The 24,695-nt window shown below is 44.0% G+C and overlaps 1 protein-coding gene across 1 annotated transcript in view; it reads right to left on the reverse strand.

Annotated features, from left to right (window-relative positions):
* The window catches only part of ezrb (ezrin b), a 94,646-nt gene that overhangs the window by 1,604 nt on the left and 68,347 nt on the right, over positions 1-24,695 (reverse strand). Inside the window, exons 9-14 of the mRNA XM_063223762.1 lie at positions 18,149-18,245; positions 17,500-17,663; positions 13,144-13,274; positions 3,341-3,501; positions 2,737-2,829; positions 1,166-1,417 (exon numbers count right to left, since the gene is read on the reverse strand). Of these exons, the coding sequence (XP_063079832.1) occupies positions 1,166-1,417; positions 2,737-2,829; positions 3,341-3,501; positions 13,144-13,274; positions 17,500-17,663; positions 18,149-18,245 (898 nt within the window). The remainder of the gene's footprint in view (positions 1-1,165; positions 1,418-2,736; positions 2,830-3,340; positions 3,502-13,143; positions 13,275-17,499; positions 17,664-18,148; positions 18,246-24,695) is intronic.

Genomic DNA, 24,695 nt, shown 5'->3' on the forward strand with positions numbered 1-24,695 from the left:
TTTCTCGAAACCAAAGTTGCTTACTACATTAGCTACTTTGTTTTCAATGCATTTTCCCATTGATAACTACCAAAGTTGCTAACAGGCTAACAATTTCCCTTTTGAGAAACTCAGCCCTGGCCAGAAGGAGAGAAGAATCATCAAGTTTTCAATTTCCCCAGGCTGGGATCAATAAATGATACTCCACACACTAAGTGGGCATGCATTAGAATTCTCTGTGTGTGAAAGACAGAGCGAGAGAGCAAGAGTGAGAGAGAGAGAGAGAGAGAGAGAGACAGTGTGTGTGTGTGTGTGTGTGTGTGTGTGTGTGTGTGTGTGTGTGTGTGTGTGTGTGTGTGTGTGTGTGTGTGTGTGTGTGTGTTTGTGTGTGTGAGAGTGTGTGAGTGAGTGAGTGAGTGAGTGAGTGAGAGAGCGAGTGTGTGAGTGAGTGTGTGAGTGTGTGTGTGTGAGTGTGTGAGTGACTGAGGGAGGGAGGGAGCGAGAGAGGGAGAGAGAGATTGTGCGTGCATGTGTGTGTCTTCCTGCTTGAGCTTGGTGCAGAGGGTTGGGGTTGGGAATGCCTCGTGCTCAGAAGAGAGACACACACACAGCTGGATTCTTTCCCAGTGATGTCACCATGTCACCAGGCGGAAACGCAACATTTATTTCTGGGGTGTGTGTGTGTGTGTGTGTGTGTGTGTGTGTGTGTGTGTGTGTGTGTGTGTGTGTGTGTGTGTGTGTCTCCTGTCCTCCTCACCATGAGCTGTTTCTGCACGCGCTCGTTCTTTTCCGCCTTGGTCAGGCGCTCCTGTGTGTGTGTGTGTGTGTGTGTGTGTGTCTCCTGTGTCCTCCTCACCATGAGCTGTTTCTGCACGCACTCATTCTTCTCCCCCTCGGTCAGGCGCTCCTGTGTGTGTGTGTGTGTGTGTGTGTGTGTGTGTGTGTGTGTGTGTGTGTGTGTGTGTGTGTGTGTGTGTGTGTGTGTGTATACCATGAGCTGTTTCTGCACGCGCTCGTTCTTTTCCGCCTTGGTCAGGCGCTCCTGTGTGTGTGTGTGTGTGTGTGTGTGTGTGTGTGTGTGTGTGTGTGTGTGTGTGTGTGTGTGTGTGTGTGTGTGTGTGTGTGTGTGTGTGTGTGTGTGTGTGTGTGTGTGTGTGTGTGTGTGTGTGTGTGTGTGTGTGTATACCATGAGCTGTTTCTGCACGCGCTCATTCTTCTCGGCCTCGGTCAGGCGCTCCTCCTCCAGGCGGTGGTCGTTGATGCCGTCCATGCCGTCCAGCTCGGCGCTGTGCGTGCTGGTGCTCTCCTCGCCGTCCAGCTCCGCCTCCCCGTCGTCCAGGGGCTCCATCATGGGCGGGGGAGGGGGCGGGGGCGGAGCCGTCAGCACCAGGTGAAGCTCCTCGCGCGTCTTCAGCAGGTCGTCCTGTGCGTTCTGGGCCTGCAGGGGATCGATCGATTGATTGTTTACATCAGTGATTCTCAAAGTGTGGTCCGGGGACCACTGGTGGTCTGCGACACAGCACAAGTGGTCCGTACGAGGATTTCTCATTTTCCAAGACAAGCTAGCAGTAGGCTATATTTGTAACATTATTACAGCGATAAGCATAGCTGAAGTCTTATTTTCATCACAATAACCGCATAATACATGTGAGTAAAAAACATGTGAGTGATCTGCATTGAAATTAGCAGTGCCAAATTAGCAGCCGTCAACTGTCAATTCGGTTGTCAGGTGGTGCCTGAACGTTTTTGGTTGGACAAAGTGGTCCTCGGTCTGAAAAAGTTTGAGAATCACTGGTTTACATGTATTGCCATTTCAGCAGCTATGACTATATCATGTGTATACAAGTGGAAAAAAAACCATCATATCACATTTACAAAACCAACATTTCTCTATGTACTCAAGACGTAAAAGCCAAGCTTTAGCTTCAGCTGTGAAAATAGAACATATGGTTGGAATGCGCACGCCATGTTGATTAGATTTCACAACTGGGCCTGGATGGAGAGGGAAGGGAAAGTAAAGTAAAGTAAAGTTCAGTAAGTTTAATTTATATGAAAAGTCCATTAAACACTGCACTCTGGATACTGTTTATTTCCCTCTTCATTCTTTTGGAGTGAACAACGGGTTGGATAGGAGCGGGAAGAGACTAATGCCTCTTTTCCACTGCCGGTTTTCTAGTAGGCGTTCAGCTCGACACAGCGTGACTCGGCCGCCACTGAGGCTGCTTTGCTGGGCACCTATGATTTTGCCACTGTCCCTCACAATTTTTGCCGAGGACGTTTTTTGGAAAATGAGGAACGCTGTAGCGAAGTGGAGTAGAGTTGCCCCACCGGGACTCGAACCAGAACCTTCTGGGTTACCGCATTGGGCTTCTGGCCGCTACACCAAAGAGTCATGCTCATTGGTGCAACAGTCAGAGCACACCCTCAACCCAAACTTCACATCGCATCGCCAATCGTAAAAAACACTGCACTTTTCAAAGACACTTTTCTCAAGTCTTAACCTAGGGTTGTCAAACAGATTCATAGCCGAGAAACAATGACTTGTTTATGTGCGTCTGTGTGTGTGCGTGCGCGCGCGTGTGTGCGTGTGCGCGTGTGTGCGTGTGCGCGTGCGTGCTTGTGTGCGTGTGTGTGTGTGTGTAAAAAACACACTGTTGTCACATGCTGGCTCTCTGTGTGTATACAGTATGTGTGTATACAGTATATGTGTGTGCGTGTGCGTGTGTATGTGTGTGTATGCGTGCACGCGTAACTCACCCTCTCCTGCCATGTGACGGCCTCCTCTTCCTTGCGTCTCTTGGCCTCCTCCAACAGGGCAATCCGCGCAGTGTGCTCAGCTAGCTCAGCCGCCTGAGGAGAGGGGGAAAGAGGAGAGGAGAGAAGAGAGGGAGAGAGGAGAGAGGAGAGGAGAGGAGAGAGGGAGAGAGGGAGAGGAGAGGAGACGAGAGATAGAGAGAGGGAACAAGACACAGCAATAAGACATCTTGAACCAGAACTGCAAATGACCTCACCACAGTCTCTCTCTCTCTCTCTCTCTCTCTCTCTCTCTCTCTCTCTCTCTCTCTCTCTGTCTCTCTCTCTCTCTCTCTCTCTCTTTCTCTTTCTCTTTCTCCCTCTGCTTTAAAATTCAGAGGCCTGCCATTTTATCACACTCTTTCAAGCGTGTGTGTGTGTGTTTGTGTGTGTGTGTGTGTGTGTGTGTGTGTGTGTGTGTGTGTGTGTGTGTGTGTGTGTATTCTACCAGCTGCTCCTGGCTCTTCATCTGGTCCTCGGCCTGTGTGTGTGTGTGTGTGTGTGTGTGTGTGTGTGTGTGTGTGTGTGTGTGTGTGTGTGTGTGTGTATAGATGTGTGTGTATAGTACCAGTTGCTCCTGGCTCTTCATCTGGTCCTCTGCCTGCCTGGCCAGCTCCTCCTTGGCCAGCAGGGCGCTCTGGCGATCGGCCTCCAGCCGCGCCGCCTCCTCCTCCGCCCGCCGCCTCTCCGACTCCAGAGTCATCGCCCTCTGCATCTGCTCCTGCAGGTCTGCACGGGGAGAGGGGGAGAGAGGGAGAGGGGGAGAGAAAGACAAAGATGGAGGGAGACAGAGAGAGAAGAAGCAGGGGGAGAGAGGGAGAGAGAGAGGGAGAGAGAGAGAGAGAGAGAGAGAGAGAGAGAGAGAGAGAGAGAGAGAGAGAGAGAGAGAGAGAGAGAGAGAGAGAGAGAGGAGAGAGAGAGAGAGAGAGAGAGAGAGAGAGATGAGGGAGACAGAAAGTGATTGGAGGGGGAGGGGAGGGGGGTGAGAGGGGAGCAAAAGACAAAGATGGAGGGAGAGACAGAGAGATTGATTGATTGATTAATTGATTGCTTACATTTATTGCCATTTCAGCAGCTATGGCTATATCATGGCCAATACAGACAGACAAAACATAATATCACATTTACAAAACTAACAACCACATACATAAAAGAGATTAAATAAAACATTTTAACATCAATACATTCTAAAAAGTTCAAAACCTTTAAAGGTGGGAGAGAGACAGAGAGAGAGGCAGGGGGAGAGAGGGAGAGAGAGAGAGAGAGAGAGAGAGAGAGAGAGAGAGAGAGAGAGAGAGAGATGGGGGAGAGAGAGGGAGAGTGGGAGAGGGGATGGGGAGAGGGAGAGGGGGGGAGAGGGGGAGAGGGAGAGGGGGTGGAGAGAGAGAGAGAGATATGGGAGAGGGGGGGTGGAGAGAGAGAGAGATAGATGGGAGAGAGGGAGGGAGAGAGAGATAGATGGAGAGCATTTGAATAAAAAAATGTTGCATACACACACATGCGCGCACACATACAGTGAGGAGAATAAGTATTTGATCCCTTGCTGATTTTGTTGGTTTGCCCACTAATAAAGACATGATCAGTCTTTAATGTTAATGATAATATGTATTCTAATATGAGGAGACAGAATATCAAAAAGAAAATCTAGAAATTAACTCTAAAGAATATATATTAATTGATTTGTATTTCATTGAGGGAAATAAGTATTTGATCCCCTGCCAACCATTAAGATTTCTGATCCCGCAGATCAAATGGCACTTCCAATCAACTTGTTATCTGAATTGAACACATCTGTTAATAGTAACCTGCACAAAAGACACATTGGATCTGCAGAAGCAGTCCATAGAATCAGTCAATCAATCAAACTAAACTCGCCAACATGGCACAGGCCAAAAAGCTGTCAAAGGATGTCAGGGACAAGATTTTAGAACCCAACAAGGCTGAAATGGACTCCTGGATATTAAGGAGCAAACTGTTGGTGCATTTCTTCGCAATTTTAGGACATACAAAATGATCATCAATCAACAATCTTAGGCCTGTCTGTGGTTCCATACAAGATTTGACCTTGTGGGGATTCAATAACCAGAAAAAAGAGATAAAGCCCCTTTAATACTGTATGATAGGAGCAAGGAAATGATCTCAAGGCAGCTGGGACCTCAATCACTAAGAAAACTATTGGAAACACTTAATACCACAGGGAATTAAAATTCTGCAGTGCATGTATGGTACCCCTGCTTCAGAAGGAACCTGTTCAGGCTCACCTGAGGTTTGCCAATGAACATCAAACTGGATTAGGATATGATTGGGAGGTGCTGGAATCAGATGACACCAACATCAAACTGTTTGGCATTAACACAACTCATTGTGTTTGGAGGAAGAGAAGTGCTGCCTATGATCCCAAGAACAACACCTTCTCCAACACCATACATGAAAGTGGTAACATTATATTTTGAGGTTGTTTATCTGGCCAAGACACAGGACAACTTCACATCGTCAAGAAATGGATGGAGTGAGATATGTAAACGTACAATGCTGCATGCCAACCTCTTTCCCACCACCACTAGACTGAAGGTGGGTCATGGATTGGCCTCCCAATATGATAATAATCCATAACATACAGCCCAAGCAAAGAAGGAGTAGCACAAGCAGAAGCACATTAAGGTCAGGAAGTGGCCTAGACAGTTTCCAAACATTAAATCTATAATAATCCTGTGAAGGGAACAGAAGCTCTCATTTGCCAAGCTACAGTCATACAACTTCAATGATTTAGAGATGATCTGCAAAGAAAAGTGGACAAAAATCCTTTCTAATATATCCACAAACATTGCCATTAACTGAAAGAAACATCTGACCTCTGTACGAGAAAACAAGGGCTTTGCCACCAAGTATTTTGTCTTCTTTGACTAGAGGGGTCAAATACTTATTTTCCTCAATGGAATACAAATCAATTAAAATATATTCTTCAAAGCTATTTTTTGGATTTTCTTTTTGATATTCTGTCTCTCCATATTAGAATACATTTTATCATTAATATTATAGAATGATCATGTCTTTATTAGTGGGCAAACCAACAAAATCAGCAAGGGATCAAATACTTATTCTCCTCACTGTATGCACGCACACAAGCACACACACAAGCACACACACACACACACACACACACACACACACACACACACACACACACACACACACACACACACACACACACACACACGCACACACACACAGACACACACAATGGCGCTGCTGATAAGCCCTGTCACAATTAATAAATGACTGAGCAGGTGCAGCAGTTAGCAGAATGATAACACCCAATTATTCCCCACTTATGTAACCCTACAACATTACACACACACACACACACACACGTAACCCTACAACATTACACACACACACACACACACACACACACACACACACACACACACACGCGCATATGTAACCCGACAACATTACACACACACACACACACACACACACACACACACACACACACACACACACACACACACACACACACACACACACACACACACACACACACACACACACACACACACACACACACACACACACACACACAATGGCGATGCTGATAAGCCCTGTCACAATTAATAAATGACTGAGCAGGTGCAGCAGTTAGCAGAATGATAACACCCAATTATTCCCCACTTATGTAACCCTACAACATTACACACACACACACACACACACACACACACAGAGGCGCACGCACACACAGGCGCACGCACACACACACACACGCACACACACATGTAACCCTACAACATTACACACACACACACGCACACTCGCACGCACACACAAGCGAACACACACACACACACGCGCGTACGCGCACACACACACGCGCGCGCGCGCACACACGCACGCACACGCACACACACACACACACACACACACACACACACACACACACACATACACGCGCACGCACACACACGCACACGCGCACAGGCACGCACACACGCATATTTAACCCTACAACATTTCACACACACGCACACACACACACGCACGCACGCACGCACACCCACACACTCACGCACACAGGCACACGCAACCCTACTACATTTCACACACACACACGTATGGGTTTCCTTTCCGGGCCTCAAGGTGTCCATGGCAGTGGCTTAGCCTCAGATCAAATATTGCGGGAACAGCAAACAAGACTCTACTCTAGATAAGAGGCTGGGAGAAGGCCGCCTCCATGACAGAAACTACCAACAGATTTGAGCACATCCAATTTAAAGGCAGTCCCTCCAGGATTTTGCACTGGGATTTTGTGATTTTTGCGGTCAAAATGTCTGATTTTGTGGCTGCATTTTCTCATTTTTTGCAAAGATTTTGCGGCATTTTCTCATTTTTTGCAAAGATTTTGCACCCCTTTCTGTTTTTTTTGGTAACTGAAAACCACAATCAGTCTAAGCAGGCTTAAGACAAAAGAGAGAGAGATTCAGAAGCACACTTCCTATATACAGTCCCAGGAAAAAGTTTGTACACCCTTTGAAATTTCTTACCTTTCTGTCAAAATTGGTCATAAAACATGGTCTGATCTTCCCGGAAATCGCAAGAAGGAACAACCAGAGTCTGCTTTAATTAATTCAACCCAAACATTTACAAGTTTTCATATTTTCATTGGCCATAAGATGTAAACATTCACAGGACAGCAAGGCATAAGTAAGTACACCCTTGCATTCAATAGGTTTTAACCCTAAGTTAGTCGCAATAACCTCAACCAGATGCTTCCTGTAGTTGCAGATCAGATTAACAAAACAATCTGGATGTATCTGGTCTCCCTCTTCTTTAGAAAACTGCCTCTCGTCAGCAAGGTTTGTGGGATGTCTGGAGTGCATAGCTTTCTTGACTTCATGCCTGATAATCTCAATTGTTTATTTGTCAGGGCTTTGACGTGGCTATTCCAGAATGTGTATTTCATTATCATGAAGCCATTCTAAAGTCGATTTGCTTCTAAAGTAATGGGTTTGTTGTCACATTTCAGCACCCATCCTCTTGTGTGCTTCAAACTGTGTGACAGACTACCCTCACTTTTTTTCTGTAAAATATCTTGATAAACTTCTGAGGTTCATTGTTCCACTGATGATAGCAAACTCAAAAGGGCCTGAGGCAGCAAGGTAGACCGCATATAATGATGCTCCCTCCCGCCACCATACTCAGAGGCAGAGATGATGTTTTGGTCAAGGTGTGGTTCTCCAGTTCTCCTCCAAACATGACATTGTGTGTTCCCCTGAACAATTCAACTTTGGTTTCAACGTTAGTCTACAGAATATTTTGCAGTAATTCTATGAAGCATATAAATGCTTTTTCGCAAACCTCAAAGGTGCAGCAATACTTTTTCAGACAGAAACCCCATTAATTTTAGATTGGCAGAATGAATCCCCTTTTTAGCTATTCTTGGTTACATCTCCTCTTCTGAGTATGGTAGCGGGAGCATCATTATATGCAGCTACATTGCTGCCTCAGGCCCTTGACAGTTTGCTATTATCAGTGGAACAATGAACTCAAGTTTATTGTGATATTTTACAGAAAAAACGTGAGGAAGTCTGTCACACAGTTGAAGCACACAAGAGTATGGGTCCTGAAATGTGACAACAACCCATACTTTAGAAGCAAATCGACTTTAGAATGGCTTCATAATAATGAAATACACATTCTGAAATAGCCCAGCCAAAGCTCTGACAAAAAACAATTGAGATTAAAGGGCATGAAGTCAAGAAAGCTATGCACTCCAGACATCCCACAAACCTTGCTGACGAGAGGCAGTTCTCTAAAGAAGAGGGAGACAAGATACAAACAGATTGTTTTGTTAATCTGATCTGCAACTACAGGACAAGTCTGGTTGATGATATTGCAACTAACTGAGGGTTAAACCCTACTTAATGCAAGGGTGTACTTACTTATGCCCTGCTCTCCTGTGAATATTATGGCCTTATGACCAATAAAAATATGATAACATGTAAATGTTTGAGTGGAATTAATTAAAGCAGACTCTGATTGTTCCATCTTGAGATTTCCGGGAAGATCCGACCATGTTTTATGATCAATTTTGACAAAAATGTAAGAAATTTCAAAGGGTGTACAAACTTTTTCCTGGGACTGTACATGTAATAGAATAATAAAAGATTGTCAAAAACTGCCAGAGCGTCTTATAAGCCAGTGCGTCCAATGTGTACAAAAAATCATGGCCGCGACACTCATAAATCTCTGTCGATATTTTAGAACGACTTCGGGGGAAAACGGGACTGCGCGTTATGAAAAAAATACTTGTGGGTATGAAGAGCGTCGCGGGGTACAGGTTACTGTATGCAAGCGTTACAATGTCACCTGTTGGAAGACGCGTCTCTCTCTCTCTCTCTCGTGCTCGTATTGCAAGCCGTTACATATTATTTCCTTGATGCAAAGTTGTGATGGCATACACGCTCTCGTTGACATGGTTGTGTGCATGGTTGCATGGATTCGCAAGACTTTATTGCAATAACACAGTGAAAGCGTGGAAGGGCCGTTCACTTCCTATCTCGGTGTCCTTGACTGAAACAAGTTGCAAAACTCCAAACTTCCGAATCCTTTGCGATTTTGACAAAAATATAAATCAATAAACTCCACAGAATGTTGAAGGGGACAAAGGGGAAAATTTGCGGGGAATATGCGGCTTTACAGGAATTACGTGGCATCGTGAAATTATGCGGAATATCATTGAATTTGCATGAATCCACGCAATCGCTGAATCGCGAAAAACTGGAGGGACTGTAAAGGGGTATGCCACTATTTTGGGGCCTAATACAGTTAAAATCGTTGGCCAGGGTTTATAAAGGTGGTAAGTGTCTTATTTTTCATGTTAAACCTTGTCTTAATTTAAGACAAGTTAAAAGAGGGAGCATGTCGCTAAGCTAGTGAAAGTCAATGGATCCGTGTAGCATGCTACATGCTACAGTGATTCATTGACTTTCACTAGCTTAGCTACATACCCACCCCCTCCTCCCCCCCCCCCCAAAATTGTATTTTTTTTTAGATGCAATTTCCTGCATTCTAATCAATTTTAGGGGGAGGAATGACAAATCGCAACCGACTCCTTCAGACTTTCTATACAAGAGCTGGCTGCCATTAATTGTGGCAGGTAAACATGTAATCTTTTCCATATATTTACCCTGATAGATGTAGCGCAATGTAGCGGGTGGCCAAAAACCATATTTGTGTCCCAACAGAGTTTGCTCAGGACCTACGACACACAACTCTAAACCGGGACTGTCCCGGTTAAACCGGGACGTCTGGTCACCCTAGTCAGAGGAGCTCATGTAACTTCCTGTGAAATCCCCGCGTTACTCTATTCATCAACTTGCACTGGCTACCGATCACTGGAGCGAGAAAGGCCTTGACCCTTGCTTACAAAACCACCGCTGGAACGGCTCCAGCTTATCTAAAGGACTTGCGTTCCTGGAAGAGAACTACGCTCCTTCAACACAAAACATCTGACTAGGCACACCTCTCTCCACCTTCAAGAAGCAAGTTATTATGACTCTTCTCTTTTGTGACTATGTACAACTAACGCTTGAGCTGCCAGACTCGATGGCATAATGTGCATGTGTGTGTGTGTGTGTGTGTGTGTGTGTGTGTGTGTGTGTGTGTGTGTGTGTGTGTGTGTGTGTGTGTGTGTGTGTGTGTGTGTGTGTGTGTGTGTGTGTGTGTGTGTGTGTGTGTGTGTGTGTCCTCTATGTCACCCAAACGACTAACCCTATTTAGCATCTGCACTTGTTGTTCAATATATTTCACTTTGCACTTTTTATCAGCTAGTGATGTTGGCTATGATTATGTCTTCGATTGTAAGTTACTTTGAGTAAAAAGCATCTACCAAATACAATGTAATGTAATGCGATGCAATCCAATGGTGAATTCAAACACTGCAACCACTTCACTTCCTTTTACTACAGCTTCCTGATTGCTCGGCCGAAGCGTGCACTGAATGTTCTACAAACATTTAGTTGTGTGCACCAAACTTCATGTGCTAAACTAAACCCCTATGCACCAAACACTCCTCTAATGCACTTATCATAATAATTAACAAAAAGCACTAACCCTGCCTGACTTGCTATGTGTACTTTGTACTTCCACAGTTATTTGCATGCTATTGATTATGTCCCCATTTGTAAGTCACTCTGGATAAAAGTGTCGACTTAATGTAATGTAATGTAACTTCAAGTGCACAGTGTGCAATATTTTACCGGTAATTAATTGTTGTGTCACTATCTTGCTAAGCAACCATCAAGCAGACAATCCACTGCACAGATTGAAGGACACGAATGCATGCACGATCGATCGATCGATCTCTCTCTCTCTCTCTCTCTCTCTCTCTGATTATAATCACAGTTATATGTAATTCCATTGATATTGCTTGAAATCTGAAACATATCCCCCCTTCTGGTTTTCCGACAAATCATACCCTGTGTCTAGTACATATAGTAGCCACACATGTAGCCAAATACAAAATGACAGCCACAGGCATGTCTACATACAATGTTCATACTGTACATACAAGTCTTGTATTTGAACTTGAATCTAAATGCCTGTGTGTTCGTGTGAAAGGCACCTAGTGATTCTCTAAGGGACACGAGATTACACGCAAACAGCATATACATGTGGCTGTTAGGCCTATAGGATGCACACCTCAAAATCTCAAAATATAAACACCTGCTTGTACAGTAGTCATATTATGTGCCATATTTTCTTGACAGCATCATGACTACACTCCGAGACATATACTACACTACACGTGGTTGCTACAGTACATGCAAAGATTCACACACGTGGTCCTCCGTACGTACGCGTCTACCTTTCTTGCTCTTCACTTCGAACCTCAATGTACAGTCAATAGAGTAATATGATGAGTGATACACGCGTGCGTGAGTACATTACAGTACATTACATTGCATTACATTACATTACACTGCATTCGGCTGACATAATCATAGTCGGACATAATAGGGTCAAAGACGTCCAACATGTCCTTCAGTGCAATGGATACTTTTGCTTACTGTAAATGCAAAAAAAGAGGTTTTTTTTGGAAATTATTTTTTTGGCTTGGCTTTCATGCATTCACTTTTCAAAAAATTGTTTTGAAATTTCATGTTTTTCACAGTTACAGTAAGCAAAAGCATCTGTTAGCACTGAATGACAAGGTCATGTTGGACGTCTTTGACCCAATCATAGCCAACATTACTAGCAGATACAAAGTTCACAGGAATATATAAAACAAGTGCCGATGCCAAGTAGGTTTACTGTAGTATTCTTTTAAGTACATTAGCACAGGATTAAGTACACACACACACATCATGTCATAGAGTTGATCAAGGACATAAACATAGCCAACATTGCTAGCAGTTGCAAAGGGTACAGGAGATTAGCACAAGGTTAAGTACACACGCACACACCAGTGGTGTAGTCGATTTTTTTGAAGTGGGTATACTGTATATAGTTGTTGCACTTGAAAAAGGACGAAGGTCAGAAACGTCGTGCAAATAAATCACTGGGAGCATTAACAGTGTTGCGGACTTCTATCATTTATTTCAGTATACTGTATCTTTTAGCATTTTTTTGAGGTGGGCATACTGTATATATTTGTGTGCTATTCTAAATGCTGGATAAATCAATTTTAGGTGGGTATACAGAATTCGCAGAGATATTAAGGTGGGTATACTGCGTATACCTGCGTTCCACGTAGACTACACCACTGATTAGCACAGGCTTAAGTACACACACACACACACACACACACACACACGCACGCACGCACGCACGCACGCACGCACACGCACATCAGAGCTTGACGTTAACTTTTTTTGCTCCCCGGCCACTGTGGCTAGTGGTTTCTCCTAGTCATTAGCCATTTAGTCGTTCTGCTAGCCAAAGTTTTATTGACAGTTTGTTTTCTGTAGAATATTCTTGCAAGAACTGCAGCAATTGATGCAACTACTGTGATTTGTCACACCAAAGAACACGTCAAAGTGGCTAGTGAGACTAAAAATTGTTTCTTATCACAGTCAAGTTTTACCAGCATTTGGACGGGCGGCAGGTGCCAGTGTCAAGCCCTGACACACACACACACACGCACGCACGCACACACACATATATACACATCATATCATAAGAGTTGTTAAGTTCCCACTGTACACACACACAAACACACACACACATATATATATACACATCATATCAGAAGAGTCGTTAAGTTCCCATTGTACACACACACACACACACACACACACACACACACACACAAACACCCAAACACACATATACATCATGTCATAAGAGTCATTAAGTTTCCCACTGTACCTTTCTCTGCCCTCTTGGTCTTCTCCTCGAACTCGTACAGCCTCATCATCAGCTCCTGCTTCTCCCTCTCCATCTGCTCCTTCTCTCGCTCGATGCTCTCTCTCTTCTTCTTCTCGTTCTCCAGCTGGGCTCTGCAGATAAGAAACACACACACACACACACACACACACACACACACACAGCGCCCGTCACACAAAATACAAAGGCCAGGGCTGCCGACAATATGCCCTCACGTTCAGTTCAGCTCTCACACACGCAGACACACACACACACACACACAGACACACACACACACACACACTCGTAAAAGTATAAAGGCTGTGTCGACACTGCTGCCATGACCAGCGCTGCCTGTGCCAGCCGGGGACACAGAGGGCACTCTGATCTCTGCCTATCGCACTCACACACACAGGCACAATCAGGGCCATAAAACACACACACACACACACACACACACACACACACACACACACACACACACACACACACACACACACACACACACACACACACACACACACACACACACACACACACACACACACACACACTTTGTCCCGTTACTCACGTGCACGTACACTCCACACAATCTCACCTCCTTCCCACAACACTGAGCCCTTTTGGACTTTGATTACTTCTCACAGCTCAATTTATCACCCAATTAGGTAAAATGTTCATGACCTTGTATGGTAATGATACACAGGGCAAACTTTTTGAGCGATGTTGCCGGGAAAAAAACATGAATGGCTCCATACTTCCTGCTGGAATATTAAGAGTACATATATTTATAGTAATAAATAATCCAAACAAAATCTTATGGTAACACTTTATTATAGGGATACATCTATTAGCACTAATACACACAATGTGCCTGTATGAGTAAGTTGTAAGGCATGTACAAAGCAAAATCAAACATTTGTTAGGCATGTATTCGCAAATGTCTTGTTCATGCACTATAAGGGATTTATTACCAAATTAACCTTAGTAAGGACCTAGCAGGCCTTAGCGTTCGCTTAGTACATGCCTTACAATTTCCTTATGCAGGCATTAACATTGTATGTATTAGTGCTAATAGATGTATCCCTAAAATAAAGTGTTACCAATCTTATAGTATTTGCTGGCCAGACATATTGCTCAAAAAGTTGCCACGTGCATCATCACAAAGCAATACAGCTTGGCGTTGAGATCAAAGGTCATGCCAGTATATGAGGTATTTTATGGCTACAAGTCCGCCACCCTGCATAGATAAGCAGTGTTATACAGTGTAAAGACCTGGATATACTTATGCAACATTTCACACATTGCATCCAATGTAAAGGCCAGGATATACACACAGTACTTACGTAATGTGTCACACGTTTGCAGACTCTACATTTACCTTTGATGCGCGATGCAATGTCATGATAGATGTAGCTAAGCACACCACAGGCCTCAACTGATATTTATGCACTTTATAAATACACACCTATGGTGCCATTTCATGCTGAATGTGCAGGTTGTTTTGAATGTTCTGCACTAGCCCATACTTGGGTGAACACACTATTCCCAAGCTCAATAGAAAGGGAGTCAATTGACTTATTAACATGAGTCGAAAGGCGTAGGTGGTTGCTACGCTTTAATTGCCCAGCTCGGGACCCATGTTAGTCAATCCCACGATCCCATCTATGCATGTAGCTCCACTTAATTAATGGACTAATTGACTGATTCACTAAGCCTGTGAAAAGGTCCAGCAGGCTAATCTGACTCCCTGCTGCCCCCTGCTAGTTCTGAAGTTAAACAACAAGTATCTGCTCACAAGCTCGTCAACATAAGCCTATTAATGAAACACCAAATTAATTGTTTGATTAATTGAGCCTATTAAACGGCTCCGCTGGCTAAACAGGCCCTGTGCTGTCCTATTCCAGTCGAGCCATTTCTGCTACTGTTGCTGCTGCTGCTACAATATAGTGTCCCAGCATGGGAAATACATTGTTAGTTCAGGTTTTACATCTAAATTGCTGGATGAATTAGCCTTTGGACTGGTCTAGAAAGTCAGAGTGATCTCCAAACCCTCATAGGGTGACCATGTCCATGACAGGAAAAAGGAGGACATAATTTTGGACGGGGGGGTTTGGGGGTCCTCCCCCGTCTTTTTAGATGCAATTTCATGCATTTTAATGCATTTTTGTCCGGCTTAATGCTGTGCCTTACGCCGGACAAGGCACTGAAAAGGAGGACTGTCCTCCCTAAAGGAGGACGTCTGGCCACCCTATAGCCTCATACCTACTAACTATATCCACTGACCAGAGAGAGCCATTTAAAAGATCCTGTATATACAGTACTGTACCTGTCGAGCCGTTTTGTAGTGCTTCTATTCCACTTTGACATAAACACTTATCAATAGTCTAGTACTACAAGTATATACACATAGCACTACTAGCATATTGTAACTAGCATTTTTAAAGGGGCACAATGTGGCACGCCTGTCTCAAAATCTACACAGTCATGAAAAATGCTGTTTAAATAAGCTCACTATGAGAATGTTTTTCATCACAGAATGCCAGCAGTTGACACAAATCTGAATACGGGGTATGTAAAGCAATTTTTGGACAGACCATGAAAGTGGTCGCTAGAGTCATCGTTCACTTACTAATGACTCAAGAATCGGCTGACTTGGGACAGTGATTAATTAAACTTTTAATCCTACATAGAGGCCCTGTAATAAACTAGCACAAATACTAATACTAATACTAACACTAGGCTAGGCCTACTGTACCTGTCGAGCTGCTTCTGGTACCAATACTAATACTAACACTAGGCTAGTACCAGGGCCAGCGGCACAATGCCCAGGGGCACCAACCATTTTTGACCAGTGAGGGGGCACCACAACAGACAAACTTAAAGGAGTATGCCACTATTTTGGGGCTTAATACAGTTAAAATCGTTGGCCAGGGTTTATAAAGGTGGTAAAGTGTCTTATTTTTCATGTAAGCCGTTGTCTTGCTTTAAGACAAGTTAAAAGAGGGAGTATGTCGCTAAGCTAGTGAAAGTCAATGGATCCGTGTAGCATGTAGAATGCTACACGGATCCATTGACTTTCACTAGCTTAGCGACATTTAACTGTATTAAGCCCCAAAATAGTGGCATACTCCTTTAACAAGTATTGTTTATAAAGGGGGCACCAGTGAGCTATAGTGTCCTGCGGGCACCACATTGGCTTAAAGGACCAGTTCAGTCAATTTCAACATGCAGTTGTAATGCTTACACTACCCTGGACTTGTCAGTACCTCAGGTTTGTTTTTTTCTTCTTCAGCCTTTTCCGAGATCTTGGTCATTGTAATGGGGGCAGCGCTTTGTTTACATTTCAAAAAAACATTTTTTATTTATTTCCAAAAACATCCGAAAGATTATACAACATCAGCAGACAACTAGCAAACAGCGTTACCTTTTGGGAAAATATTTGGAGTAGGCCTATGTTAATTTGAAAAAAATGTAAACAAACGCTGCCCCCATTAGAATAGCTCATATCTCGGAAAGGGCTTAGCCGAAAAAGGTGGCATCACCGGGTACTGACAAGTCAAGGGTAGCGTGAGCAATACAACAGCATATTGAAATTGACCAAACTGGTCCTTTAACACGGTCCTGCTAGTAAAGGCCTACTGTAGCCTGGTCCTGACCATCCCATAATACTACCATTTCCATTTCGTATTCATGGTCTGGACTTTCTTTGATCTGACGCGATTGCAGGAAGCAGGAAGGACATTTTCGAAAAAAATCAGGATTTAACTTATAAGTTGTTGAACAAACATGTCTGACGTCTTTCTTTGGCGATGTAGGACCGTTTAACAGACATGTCTGACAGTCAGAACATCCTACCGTAGGATAAAATTACAAAGTAGGACCTTTTGTCAGAACACCGGCGCAAATCCTACCGGTCAACATCGCTCCACAGAAGACAGGTACCAGACGTAGTGCGAAGCCAAGTGTCTTGGCGGAAGTACGTAGGATGGCGCGCGAGGCTAGGCCTACTGTACCTGTCGAGCTGTTTCTGGTACTAATACTAACACTAATACTAGGATAGGTCTACTGTACCTGTCGAGCTGTTTCTGGTACTAATACTAATACTAATACTAGGATAGGTCTACTGTACCTGTCGAGCTGTTTCTGGTACTAATACTAGGCTAGTATACTGCACCTGTCGAGCTGTTTCTGGTACTAATACTAGGCTAGTATAGGCCTACTGTACCTGTCGAGCTGTTTCTGGTACTAACACTAGGCTAGTATACTGCACCTGTCGAGCTGTTTCTGGTACTAATACTAGGCCTACTGTACCTGTCGAGCTGTTTCTGGTACTAATACTAGGCTAGTATACTGCACCTGTCGAGCTGTTTCTGGTGCTTCTCCTCGCGGGCCTGGGCCTTCATCTGCTGCACCTCGATGGTGTCGGGCTTGCGGCGGCGCATGTACAGCTCGTGGTTGCCCATACACAGCTGCAGGATGCGCTTGTTGATGCGCAGGCGCGGAGCGTAGAACACAAAGTCCTGGTGGAGGGGGGGAGGGGGGAGAGATAGAGATTGTTGTCATATATGTTATGTACCATGCTTTGGCAATACAAAGTTTCTTTTGTCATGCCAATAAAGCACTTTTGAATTTGAATTGAATTTGAATTTGATAGAGAGAGAGAGAGAGAGAGAGAGAGAGAGAGAGGGAGAGAGAGAGAGAGAGAGAGAGAGAGAGAGAGAGAGAGAGAGAGAGAGAGAGAGAGAATGGGGGGGGTGAACTCAAGCGTAAAAGCTAGTGTAACGTTTTTATTAGTATTTTTTGAAATGGGTGCTTTTACTTGTACTGTACTTGATCTAAGCATTGCACTTCAATTAATTTGAACCTTCCTTCAGTACTTATTTTGAGTAAAATCATATTGACATTGAAATGCAAGATATAGGGATCAGGACAGTACTATGAGTAGAGGGAAAGCATAGAAGACAGAAGCCCAAATCAAGTCTACTCGAAGTACTGCAGAACTTACTGGGGCTTTCTTGTCAATGGGCTTGATGACAAACTTCTTATCGTTGAAGGAGATGTTCCTGATCTCACTCCATGGAAACCCGATCTTGGGCGTCAGTCTGGATAAGAGAGAAACACGGAGAGAGGTACATCATTCATTTAGCAGAATAACTGTCTGGCATGATCAGTCAATTGACAAATCGTTTTTCTTTTAGTTTTTTTTAAACAACTTACTAACACGCAATGTAAATTATTTAAAATGCAAATAATTTTAAACATCTGAAGGCACTGAGCATCAGTCAGTGTTGTTAGTCAAGACCTCTGTAACAGTCCTTGGTTTAAACCACCAACAACGGAAAAGGGCAACACCCTCAAGCAAATAGATGCTGCTGTTATCACAGTCAAGTTTTACCAGAATTAAAGCGATGGTTCGGAGTAGAATCACCCTAATGCCATTTGAACCGTGACACCCATCCACCTTTACACCCGAAGTGTTTTCTGCCGCAGGCTTACATCAACAGAGTTGCCGTGTTATTCGATGTTTATTCCGGTTAGCTTGACTCAAGCGCATATGGATACTGGGCACCGTCTCCAAACTTTCCCCACAAAAATAACATGTCATGACACCAAACTTCTGCAGTAGCACAAATATGGTCTGTACTCACGAAACGAAGCATTTGGAAGTTTGGAAATAGTCCAGGAGTTTATTATTATCAACACAAGCCGAATAGCTTCTCTGCTGCTAAAGCTGCGCCAACGTTACTTCCGTCATCTAAGACAAGCATGTAAGAGTCCTCAACGAAGCTCATAATATGCACAATGAAAAGTGAATTCAGCATCAGTATTGATAACGAAAATCATTGTCTAATTGATACTGTAGTAGGTAAGATTTGAAATATCTTTTAAGTATTTCCTTGAAAATATAAGCCTTAATCACAATTCAGTGAAAACTTTTTTAACACTCTCGTCTGGAAGTTTGTTGAAGACTTTTACGGGCTTGTCTCATATGACGGAAGTAACGTTGGCACAGCTTTAGCAGCAGAGAAGCTATTCAGCTTGTGTTGATAATACTAAACTCCTGGACTATTTCCAAACTTCCAAATGCTTCGTTTCGTGAGTACAGACCATATTTGTGCTACTGCAGAAGTTTGGTGTAATGACATGTTATTTTTGTGGGGAAAGTTTGGAGACGGTGCCCAGTATCCATATGCGCTTGAGTCAAGCTAACCGGAATAAACATCGAATAACACGGCAACTCTGTTGATGTAAGTCTGCGGCAGAAAACACTTCGGGTGTAAAGGTGGATGGGTGTCACGGTTCAAATGGCATTAGGGTGATTCTACTCCGAACCATCGCTTTAAAGAAAGAGAGAGAGAGAGAGAGAGAGAGAGAGAGAGAGAGATGCATCTATATTCCTACATACACATGTACATATAAGAATCTACATAAGAATCATATAAGAATCAAAAATTTAACCACAAATCCTTCACACCTATGCATACAAAAGAACTACATTTCTTGGTTATATTAAAACAGAAACATCACATCCAGTCAATAAAGCATTTGGGTAATCATAACTCCTAGTAAAAAGGCTGATGAGAGAACACAGTGTGTGTGTGTAGGTGTTGAGTGTAGACTTCTCCGACAGGTCTGTTGCTCACTGCCACTGGGTGAAACTGAAGCAGGCAACAGGCAAAAGTCGGCCACGTTTACACAAAAGAGGCCAGACGTCACTCTGGAGTCTACACAATGGAGTCTCCTCAGAGGCATGGACCAGAGAAGGGAAATGATGGGGCTGGGTAAGGGCAGACTGATCCAGAGTGTGGAAAGCAGGACTTTGTTGGTCTGTTCCCTTCCCTTTAACCAGGGAAGCTGACAGGAGGCAGGGTAAAGGGGCCAGTTTCATCTGGCCCAGGGAGAGGTGGGGATGTTGGCGGTAGGGATGCAAATTATCGATTAATTCATTAATCATTAGTTGATAGCCTTATCGATCGACTTACGTTTAATTGATAAGCGGCGTTTTCCCCTCGAAATCTCGATGTTTCTCGCAAAAAAACTACTAAATCTGAAAAAATTAATTACAAATTGTGATAAAATACCACATTTAAATTAATTCTATTTCAATTCCTTAATCCAAAGGTGATATAATATTACCACTATTCACACCCCTCTTCACACACACTCTTCACATGCCCATTTCACCTGAGTCTCTTGTCAGCTGAATTGTCGATCAATTGTGATTAATGTTTTTTAATCGATTTACGCATTGGTTACGCATTGATTAATCGTTTGCATCCCTAGTTGGCAGAATTGGGTTCTCATTAGGAGGCTGGGAGGCTGGATAGGAGGCTAGGAGGCTGACTTTGTCCTTCTGTCGAAACAGTAGTGCAGGGTTGCCAGATGAGACTGATGATTTCCAGCCCCCCCAAAAAATGCTCAAAATCCACCCAGAACCACTAAATCCCGCCCAATTTGAACTATATTCTATTGATTTCTTTCTATGGCCATAAATCAGCAGAAAAACTGTGAGCCCAAATGTGAGCATATGAGCATCCTAACCAGCCCAATTGGGAGGGACACCGCTCCAATCTGGCAACACTGTCATAGTGGCATGCACAGTGCTCCTGCAGTACGGGACCCACTAGTTTGACGCCCTCTCGGTACTTCACATGGTAATCAAACATTTCAAACAAGCAATTTAAGGTTAGGTTTAGGGTTAAGGTTAGGTTTAAGGTAAGGGTTAGGGTTAAGGTTAGGGTTAGGGTTTAGGTTTAGGGTCGTATGACGTAAGCGGTAAGTACCGAAAGGGCGTCGAATTAGTGAGTCCCACTGCAGTACAGTAGAGCTCAGGGGTGCGGCCCAGGAATGGCTGCCATTGTATTCGGACGGAGCAAGGGACGCCGGATACACTGGACAGGAATGTTTGCGGAAACACGCAGGCACGCACAGTCGCACACACACACAAAAAAGGCACACCTACTTGTAGGTAGGTGACACAGAGGGGAAAGGCCACGCTATTTTGTGTGTGTGTGTGTGTGTGTGTGCGTGTCTGTGTGCGTGTCTGTGTGCGTGTCTGTGTGTGTGTGTGTGTGTGTGTGTGTGTGTGTGTGTGTGTGTGTGTGTGTGTGTGTGTGTGTGTGTGTGTGTGTGTGTGTTAGTGACTGACACTGATACATGACGGGCACGCTTCCAGATCATGTCCAGGCATGTAGGTAACCAGATAAGTGTAACTCGATATTCCTGTATTCTGTAATCCAGTTTAACGAGCATCAATAGGGCCAATAATTATGTGCTTGCACATCCTCTTTTGAAGCCGCTCTGTCAACAGTCATCTATACTGTGAGCTGAAACTGTTAAAGGGACACTGTGTGAGATTTTTAGTTGTTTATTTCCAGAGTTCATGCTGCCCATTCACTAATGTTACCTTTTTCATGAATACTTACCACCACCATCAGATTCTAAGTATTCATTATGACAGTAAAATTGCACTTTTCATACATGAAAAGGGGGATCTTCTCCATGGTCCGCCATTTTGAATTTCCAAAAATAGCCATTTTTAGCTGCAAAAATGACTCTACTTGGATCATACTAGAAAATATGTGTTTATTACTTAGTAAACTTGCCTGTCAAGATCAAATTTGGCAATTGGCAGCCCAGTTTCAATGAGCAGCATAGTTGCAGTACCTTTTTTGACCATTTCCTGCACAGTGTCCCTTAAAATAATTCAATAGAAAACTTGATGTCTTCATAAAATGTAGCCACCAGCGGACAGAAACAGCCGACTAGCAACAAGTGAGGGCTGTGAACTGAGTCATTGACAAACACAAATGTTTACAAAATGGGTTGCAAGGCTCTTTGGGCACTTTTAAACAATCTTTTCAGGAATATTTACTAAATAATAAACTAATATATACTACTGTGACCAAAGTACAATACGTTTTGCAGATAAAAATGTCAATTTATGGAATTTCAAAACAGCAGACATAGAAATGGTCCTTCTTTTCATGCATATTAAGTTCGATATAAAATGCAATTTTGCATAATGAATACTTAGAATTTCATGGTGGTGGTAAATGTTCATGAAAAAGGTATCATTTGTGAATGGGCAGCATGAATTCTGCTTAAAATATGACAGGCACCTTTAATCAATATTTTACCATGTATTGAATGAGTGAGTATTTTGACTTTGGAGGGGAATGAGGGGTGGAGAAGATACAGACAGAGCCCTCAGCATCTCTCATGAAGGCCCAGTTTACACACTAGGGCGGTAAAGCGCCACGTGACGGAAGCGATTTTTACCGGCGTCGGTTAAAATACATGGAAACATATCGGTCCTTACACACCAACCGGCGGTAGTCGGGCGTCAGCGGCGTGGGAGCTGGCTCCGCGCCCCGCTGCATTTGGAAAATAGAACTAGAGCGTATTTTTCACGCCGGCAACCGGCGGGGTCTCATTCAAATGACTGGCAAAGTAGCATGCTAGCTTTGGCTGTGGGGGGGTTTGAACAGGACTGGCCGCACGTGCCGACGCTGTCAGTGTGAAAGGCAGAGTAGAACACACCGGCCGAAACTAAGCAGGAAAAGACCTCGTTCGCCTCGCTCTCGTTCCGTTCTGTCAGTGTGTCTCACGCCTAAGGGTTGTTTTGAGGACTACTACTGCTACTCCTGGCGAGACAAGTCCCTCATTTGCTTTGAAGAAACAAATCTGAGCACCAATCAGCAATCAATCAACCAAATCAATCAAAAAGTATTCATAATACAAAAAGCCTAAAGAAATCTGAGGAATATATACATAGGCAGGGCCCTATATTAACACCAGCCAACCGGCCAAATGCTGGTGAAATTTCAGTTTGGCTGGTAGAAAAGATCACCTTACTAGCCACTTTGACCCATTAGTGAGTGTGTGTTTGGCTAGTACTGCAAGATTAACATCTACTAGCCATTTTGACTAGTGATGAAAAAGTTACTTTAGAGCCCCGATTATAGGTACTAAGTGCTGGGACGTCATTTTGTGATCCGCTAAGACTTATCACCTTGTGTTGATCCAGTGAATGCCGTTTGAAAAAGACAACGCTGTTTGTTATGTTGTGATGTTGTAGAGCCGTGGGCTGAGGATTATTGTTCTACTTTGCCGCCTTTTTCGGCTGCAGTGAGCGGGGAGATTAGCCAAGTCCCGGTGTTAAGCTGTCGCCATATCGGCTACAGCTGGTAGGCAGACTGGCACAGTGCACCCAGCCCCCGCCACACACACACACACACACACACACACACACACACACACACACACACACACACACACACACACACACACACACACACACACACACACACACACACACACACACACACACACACACACAATATATAGGGACTTCACACACACACACACACACTCTAGTGTAGTGGAGATTAGGGGGGGACTGCAGGGACACTGGAGAGAGGTGAGCATGGGGTTTGGTGGGGTGGTAAGGCCTTATCTCACCCCCAACCCAGATTGGCGTGGGTGGGAGTTGGGGCAGACTTAAGAGTTCATGGTGTGTGTGTGTGTGTGTGTGTGTGTGTGTGTGTGTGTGTGTGTGTGTGTGTGTGTGTGTGTGTGTGTGTGTGTGTGTGTGTGTGTGTGTGTGTGTGTGTGTGTGTGTGTGTATGTGTTGTGTTTGGGAGGCAGACAGGAGAAATGAGTTGATGGCTGATATTCTAGACTGGAGTCACAGATGAATTGGTAGGGCACACACACACACACACACACACACACACACACACACACACACACACACACGCCTAGTTTTCTTCAAAGGCAGTGGGGCAAGGACTTTTCATGAGTACAATATGAGTGAGTGAGTGAGTGAGTGAGTGAGTGAGTGAGTGAGTGAGTGAGTGAGTGAGTGAGTGAGTGAGTGAGTGAGTGAGTGCGAGTGCGAGTGTAAGTATAAGTGTGAGAGAGAGAGAGAGAGAGAGAGAGAGAGAGAGAGAGAGAGAGAGAAAGAAATAGTGAGAGAAATGAATAGGGAAAGAAAGCCAGAGAGAGTCAGAGAAAGAGAAAGAGAGAAAGACGCAGCAAAGAGAAAGTCAGTGTTGTGTGTTTGTCATGAGTACTCTGGACAGTGTTGCCAGATGTGTCTGATCAAATCCCGCCCAAAAGGTTCTCAAAAACCGCCAAAAGGTGCTAAAAATTCCGCCCAATTTCAACAAATTGCATTGATTTCTATGGGTACAAAAATGAAGAAAAAAAAACGCTAAATGCCCAATTTTTCCCGTTTTTACCCGCAGGCGGCCATCCCAAGTAGCCCAATTGAGCGGGTAACCGCCCAAACTGGCAACGCTGACTCTGGAGTCCACCTTCATAGGTAGGTAAGTATGTCCCTGGAGGGAGGGAGGGAGAGAGCAGGAGAGGCCCAGTGGTTGTGTTCCAATATGCGACCTTGCGTCCTCCACATGTGCTTGTGGCCTTGCACCACAAAGTAATAATATGTTGTGATGACATCACTAACAACAGCATTATATTTCAATATCTCGCAAAAGCTCAATTGTTAAAGTCATTTTCTCATTTTCCAACAGGATGGTTACGTA

The sequence above is a fragment of the Engraulis encrasicolus genome, chromosome 18, assembly GCF_034702125.1.
Source record: "Engraulis encrasicolus isolate BLACKSEA-1 chromosome 18, IST_EnEncr_1.0, whole genome shotgun sequence".
Taxonomy (NCBI): Eukaryota; Metazoa; Chordata; class Actinopteri; order Clupeiformes; family Engraulidae; genus Engraulis; species Engraulis encrasicolus.